The sequence below is a fragment of the Peromyscus californicus genome, unplaced genomic scaffold (assembly GCF_007827085.1).
Source record: "Peromyscus californicus insignis strain IS unplaced genomic scaffold, ASM782708v3 Scaffold_11__1_contigs__length_118956290, whole genome shotgun sequence".
In the NCBI taxonomy this organism is placed as follows: Eukaryota; Metazoa; Chordata; class Mammalia; order Rodentia; family Cricetidae; genus Peromyscus; species Peromyscus californicus.
The window spans coordinates 32,952,710-32,960,223 of NW_026294402.1; the positions used below are offsets into that span (position 1 = coordinate 32,952,710).

General features: G+C 39.6%; 1 protein-coding gene across 1 annotated transcript; it reads left to right on the forward strand.

Moving 5' to 3' along the window:
* Positions 1-6,157: 6,157 nt before the first annotated feature.
* LOC128103425 (olfactory receptor 145-like) lies at positions 6,158-7,102 on the forward strand. The gene has a single exon (XM_052727824.1). The coding sequence runs from the start codon at positions 6,158-6,160 to the stop codon at positions 7,100-7,102; it is 945 nt and encodes a 314-aa protein (XP_052583784.1).
* Positions 7,103-7,514: the final 412 nt, after the last annotated feature.

The window sequence follows — 7,514 nt, forward strand, 5'->3', positions numbered from 1 at the left end:
GTTCTTGTGGTAAGTTAGCAGATTCCAGAGAAAGAATCCATTTGTCTAGGTCCTCATTATCATTTTGCAAAGACTGTATCAGTCCCATTAATGTCTCATTTTTGGTGTTATTAAGCCAATTTTTCAATGAGATGATATGAATCATTATGCTAATTGCAAATATGGCAAAAACTGTATATGTCCCGGGAAGGTCGTATATGTCTTGTAAAATTTCATTCCTAGTAAAAACAAAAAGGTTTTAAATTTCCTGAGTGGTGATATTATCTGCCATTTTTTGAGAAATATTCAAAATTTGTAAAGAAAATTTTATTAATTTGTTCATTTATTAATCAGTTTAAGGTGTAAAATTATTGAGTAATTTACCTCAGATGAAAGCCTTGAGACCTGGTCCTAATTAATTGTCTTAGGTGTTACAGATGTCCCAGTTCTTGAAATGTTTTTTGGGTGTAGTAGCGACCTTTGACCAGCAGGTGTCGCAGGTGTAGCACTGAAGCAGATCCTGAAGCATGTTCCAAAGACGTTTACCTGTATGGCCTTAAACAGCAACACGGAACAGATTTAACGAAGAAGGAGCTTCCTGTTAGCGTTCTCTGTCCTTTGTGTTCATGCTGTCTTGCCCACTGTACGCTAGCACATAGCTCTGACCTCGAAAGGATGGCCAATTAGTTGCTAGTGTCTGAGACCACAGGACTGGCAGTTAGGGAGTATAGGCCTATGGGGCTAACTGCTGGCAGCACAGCTGCCTCCCACTGTGTCTGCCACTGCCCTTTAAGCTGCTGCTACCAACTTGGCTGGGTGTGGTCACCTGACTTGGTCTGCAGGAGTCTGCCCACAGGCAGGTGGTGAACGCACAAGTGGAAGTTAGCAAGGCTCAAACTGGGACACCAAGAGTGCATTCTAAAGGAAGATCTGCGGAATGCACCCTGGCTGGGGAAAGCATGTGTGGAGACCAGAACTTAAAGGTAGTGCAAATCTGCCCTGGGGCTCAGAACACAGACCCATGGCTTGGGAGGCAGGGTCTTAGCAGTCGGGGTAAGAGGCTAGCTCTCACATGGCAGTTTATCTGCATGAATAAGAGCTGAGGATGGCCCATCCAAGGGGACAGTGCATCAGATATAACGAGAAATCCATGGAGACTGTTTAAAAGGCCAGGAATTTATTAGGGAATGAAAACTCACTACAATATGAGAGATTTATCATATGGTCCTAGAAAGCTATGCTATGGTCCACGCTGTCCTTCTACCTGGTCTGTCTCAGCATCCAAAACCATGAGAAGGAGAAAGAGAGAGCCTACATGCATCCCAAGTCTTAAGGATTTGACAGTCCATGGCCCAGGGGCATGTACTTCAAGGTCATAGGCAGGCGGAGCAGTTACCTGCTGCATCTCTAGGGGCAGTGCTTCAAGGTCATGGACAGAATAGCTACCCACTACAATATAACATTGTCATTGATAAGACACAATTTTATTTACCAATAAAGTCTAGGACCCACAAATTTGAGAAAATATATGTTTGTTTTACTTATACTTAGTAATTTACTCAGTAAAATCACCATGTGATGTATGCAGTTTTCCTACAAATGAAAACTTCAGTCTTCATTATAGTTGAAACAATCTACTATGTATATAAACTTTATCTTTATCATTTTTGGTTGTTAGATACCTAGATGGCTTCCATTATTCAGCTTTTTAAAATAGTGTCTCTAAAGTATATTGACTTGGAGATTTGGGTGAATAACAAACAGTGGTAGGGCTGGATCATTTGGTAGATCTATTTTTAGGATTTACTTTCCCACCAGCAGTATACAAAAATTCCTTTTAATCAAATCCTCCTCAGCATTGCTGTTATCTGTTGTCTTGGTAGCTGCCATTTTGAATGGGGTGAGATGGAAGCTCATTGTTTATATGTGTGAGTCTTTGATAATTAATGATTTTGATTAATGATTTCACAGTGCTGGAAAGTAATTTTCATAGACTGGAGGAAAGAAATTAATGAAAAAGAAAATCAAAACAAAACTAACCAAAGAAAAAGTTCTTAGCATTTTATATCCAATATATTTTAATGATTCATTGTTGGAAGGCATTGCTGGCTGGTAGAGGTTGCAGTCTGCCATAGCCTGGCAGCTTTCTCTAGAGCTCTGCAATACGGAAACTCCCTCCCTCCCTTTCTCTTTCCCTCCCTCCCCAGCAAGGCTTCCTGCTCTCTGCTTATCCTTACTGGAGGATGTCCCTGGACCTGGAAGACTGACTTTATCTAAAAACTGTCTCTAAACCAGATGCCTGATTCATCTTTAGCTTGACCCTTGGCACAGATTCTTGCTAAGAACATTTGTGCTAGGAGCTCCTCTATAGGATCCCACTGCCACATACAAAGTCTTGTGATAGGACTGTGCCACAAATGCAAATTAGGGTTTGTCTCCCGGGCTCCCCAGTCCTATACATTCCTTATCCTCTGGAATAAAGTTGAACTGATTCACAGAAATCTGTCTCCTGGAGGACTATCTCTGTTGGTGTTCATGGACTGCATATAAAGCTTTCTGTTGTACATCTGCCTCTTTTTCCTCTTGGATTGATGTCTGGCAGGCCAAGAGGGAAAGAGGACCCCAACAAATCACCAAATCCTGATCACTGTGGGACCTCAAGGAATGTCCTGTGGGACAGACACATTTCAAGTTTGCCCTAAGGAATTTTGGGTCCCTTAGTAATTTTGGGGAGTCTGAAATAATTTTCCTTTTTGCTTTCTGTTCCTACTCATTGCCTGCTGTAATTGCCTCTACAGCTCACCTTGCTTTCCTCTCCCTACAGCTGGTCATTTTCCCTTGTACTCTCTGGCCATATTAATTTTTCTGAGTACTGAAATTGTTTTAATTTTGTGCCACAAAATTTAATGGCTCCCAATGGCATTCCAAAAGGAAGAGAACTTTGATTTTGGCATTTCAGACCTTATTATAATGCATTATTACTGACTTTTCTCTGATCTGAGTGTATGCTAAAGGTGTGGGAAAAGACATTGGGTATTTTCAGCAAGTCAGAGTGACGTTCAGGGATGGAAGCTATAGGTTTTTTGTTTTCTTGGAAATTAGTAAATCTCATCTGGTGTTCCTTTTGATGGTCTTACATGCTTTATGGTTGTCACCCTGCCCACATTCTTTTCTATAAGTAAAAGCATTAGCACTATATAAGTTTTTGACTGTGCGACAAATATTCTGTATAATATCCAGTATGTATTCGTAGAGAACTAGGAATGGATACTAATTTATTCATTCCTCTATGTATTTATAGAGCAATCCTGCATATGTCAGGTTTAATTGTGTTAAGTGCTTCAGAAGTAGCTCTGAAGAAAATGGCCTTTGATGTTATGGACTTAGATTAAGAAGCATGTATGATATGTATGAAAGCAGATATTATAAATAAGAGTATAAGATTTCATCTAGTGATGGAAAGTATGGAGAATCTATAGTATACAGGACAGGTTTTCATGCTCTTCTCTTTGGAGACTTTCCAAATGGGCAGGAATAAAATGTAGGCAACACTGGAGCACAGGTGATGTGAAGGAAGAATGGGGAATACCAGGGCAGGAAGCATTGGGTCAGGCAGGAGATGGGGGGCAGAGTAGAGGAGGGACTTTGAGGAGGGATAAGTAACACTAAAGACTTTTGAGAAAGTCATGTGTAAACTACTACTGTACAAGTTCTTAAAATATTTTCATGTCTAAAATGAGTTTAAATTGATACTCCTCATCATTTGGAGACAGCATTCATACTAGACACCATAAGCTATCAAATAAAAACTAGAACTAGGAATGAGCTAGCTCATTTGTTGTTATCCAGTTGTGCCACACATATCCCCAGATATTACAGGCTATTGTCACTACCCTTGATTATCCCCAAACTTGATGATTAGAGCATATTGCAGAAGACACCATATATTCATGTCATAATATGGAGAATTAAAGCTTGTATCTCTCTAGTAGCCTATTGTCTAGCAGAATTAAGAAAAACATTTCTATGTCTACATATGTCCACTTTTTGTACTCTCATCTTTTATTCATTGGTAATTTTTACAAGAAAAAAATGGATTTAGATTATGTCCACTTACATACAATTCCGAATTCCAAATTCCAAACCAATTAACTCAAACACACAGACCTGAAAAGGGATGTGATAATTTTACTTGCATTATATAAAGTCTTCATAAGCATTAATTTCTCTCAGCATTATTCAAAGCCTGGTGAGAAACTAATCCTTTCCTGATAGCTGTCTCTCAACTGTTCTGTGTGGTTAAAGAGATAGCAGTATGTATCATTATTTGAAAGTTGGTCTTGTCTTATGTAAGAAGTTGGGAGGGGAACCTGGTATTGTTTAGCTTTTACAGTGACAAATGTCTGTACATGCTATCAAATGAGAAATGCAATAATCAATTTCACCAAGGTTTGAATCATGAGAGCTACAAAATGACTAACCTAACAGGATAAATCCACTTGTACAATATTGTCCTAAGTGTAGGAATAATCAAACAACAACCGTTTTTGGATTGGATTTCAGGCTTGCTCCACAGACAAACTCATTTCTAGCATGGTTCTTGAAGCTAACCACTGAGGCTAGAAAGGTCATAGGCCTGAAGGAAGTACTTACAACTGTTATTCTGCTATGGATATACTAGAAAACTGACTCCTAATGACTTTCCCTTATACCCATAGATTAGTGTATATCTCTACCTTCAACAGAGATGTTTCTTTTATCAGTAGATGGTGATTAACACATATCTACAGCTTCCCAACAGGTAGAGAATCAGAGACTGTGAATGCTCATTTCAAAATGGGACCTCCACAGCATACCCCTTTTCCCAAGGCACAGGGATCTAAAGAAAGCAGGGTTGGAAAGCTTGTAACAGCACAAGTGATGGATGACTACATCAAAACAATGTTTTCAGGATGTGCACACAGACCTCACAATGGTTATAACAGTATGCATAAAATCCCTGTAAAATCAAGCCTGAAAAAATATCCAAGAATGTAAGGGGGCAGCTGATGACTAGTGTGAGCAACATGGTTAGTTTCTAGGATGCAGCCCCTAAGAGGCTACCTACTCTCAAGTAGATGATGACTCTATACTCATATAACACAGGTAGTGACAAGTGGAGTCAGTGGGTTAAAGAAATTGAAAAGAAGAGATGAAGCTAGGAAGGAATAGTGGTCAGAGGATGAAGAAAATCAGAGGAGAAAAAAAATGAAGGATGAACTACATCAAAACACATTGTGTATGTGTATAAAATTTTCATACAATAACAACAAAACAAAACAAAAGTGTCTACCTCCAATCAGCCAATGTCATTATTCTTGAACTAGTTTGTAAGCACCATGGCAACAAAGCCTGATCTCTAGGGGAAAATGCCTGGTAAACATAAACTTTTCAATTTTTAATTAGGTCTCTAAGATTACAAACTCATAAAACCCTCTTGGGTCATTACCAGGTGACTCTTGTGACATCACTAGATATTATTTAGCAACCTCTGGGATAGAGAAGACATTCTGGGAAAAGTCACCACTGGAAATCATGAACTACAGCTCATGGCTTTCCAGAATTAAGAAGAATGAGGGTTCTGGATTACCCAGTCCAAAATGAATTACCCTCACCAAGAAAAAGGCAAACCTAGTAACAAGAGAAAACAACATTGTTTCTAGGCTATCCACCTTACAGCTCATCTGTGACATGTGTACTTGCCCCTCTGTGAGAGCAGAGCAGGAAAGTTACTAAGGTGACTTGTGAGTTCCCCATGCACAAAGGTAAGCAATGAATTGGATGCATGATTTTTCCTTCTAAATCACCTTTGAGCAATCCAGCAAGTTGTTAATGTGCCTTGTCTCTTCCCTTTTGAGATGACCACTGAGCCTGAATAGGGAGGTGGATTGTCAAGATAGAAGACCAGTGATGCTACAGAGGCCAGAGTAGTCATTGGTGACCTGAATATTATTCTCAAGGAAATGGCCTTCCATTTATTTGTGGTTATTTCTATAAATGAACTCCAAAATTGTAAAAAACGGAGGCACAGAGAAGTGTGTGCTTCATTTTATCATTTGATTCTGGTTCTTAGTTTCATTTTAATGGGGTAGGTTGGAGAAGGCTGGGATTTCATTTTAATGTTACTGTTCTCACAGATATGATCCTGAGAAGAATGGCCTCACGAAATGGCTCTTCCGTGAAGGAGTTCATCCTGCTGGGCTTGACACAGCAGCCAGAGCTCCAGCTGCCTCTCTTCTTCCTCTTCTTGGGAATCTATGTGGTCTCCATGGTGGGGAATCTGGGCTTGATGGTTCTGATTATTTTGAACCCTCACTTGCACACCCCCATGTACTACTTTCTCTTCAACCTTGCCTTCACAGACCTCTGCTACTCCTCTGTCATAACTCCCAGAATGCTGGTGAGTTTTGTGAAGCAGAACATCATCTCCCATGCTGAGTGCATGACTCAGCTCTTTTTCTTCTGCTTCTTTGTGATTGATGAATGCTACATTTTGACAGCCATGGCCTATGACAGATATGCTGCCATCTGTAAACCCCTGCTTTACCAGGTCACCATGTCCCATCAGGTCTGCCACTTGATGATGATGGGTGTGTATGTGATGGGGTTTGTGGAAGCCATGGCCCATACTGGCAGCATGCTGAGACTTGTCTTCTGTGATGGCAACATCATCAATCAGTATGTATGTGACATACTTCCTCTCCTGAAGCTCTCCTGCACAAGTACTACCATCAATGAGTTGTTGGTTTTCATTGTTGTGGGTATCAATGTAACAGTGCCCAGCCTGACTATCTTTATTTCTTACACCTTGATCCTTTCCAACATCCTTCGCATCCACTCTGCAGAGGGTAGGTCAAAAGCCTTCAGTACCTGTGGCTCCCATGTAATAGCTGTTTCTTTTTTCTTTGGTGCAGCAGCATTCATGTATCTTAAGCCTTCTAGTGCATCTGTGGATGAAGATAAAGTATCTACCATTTTTTATACTATTGTGGGCCCAATGATGAATCCTTTTATCTACAGTATAAGGAATAAGGATGTCCATATTGCACTGAGAAAAACTTTGAAGAAAAGGATGTTTGCCTAAGTAGAATCTGTATTTGTTATGGAAGTTAACCTTAGGATACTTGAGGTTTACAACTACAGAGAGGACCAGCTCATTTGCAGAGCATTTGCTTACATGCATGGGGCCCTGGATTTGGCCCACAGTATTTAAAAACTTCAATGGCTACAACAACTAAAATAACATTAAAAAAAAAACTACCTAATGGTGAGGACAGTGTAGCATTAAAATTATTTAACACTATTTAAAATTAAGTTAAATATCAAGGAAATTTCAGAAGTAAATATAGTGCAGGATGATTAACTCATCATCCTTTCAGGGTAGAATGCATAATTTATTCTATAAGTTTCTAAAATCATATGTATGTTTTGTCAGTATTGAAAGGTGAAGAGCACATTTTTGCACCCGTCTACTAGTACAGTACACTTTAGGCTTA

Bases quoted from the DNA above. Each gene is read 5' to 3' on its own strand.
- LOC128103425 (XM_052727824.1), top strand. From the start codon at position 6,158: ATGATCCTGAGAAGAATGGCCTCACGAAATGGCTCTTCCGTGAAGGAG.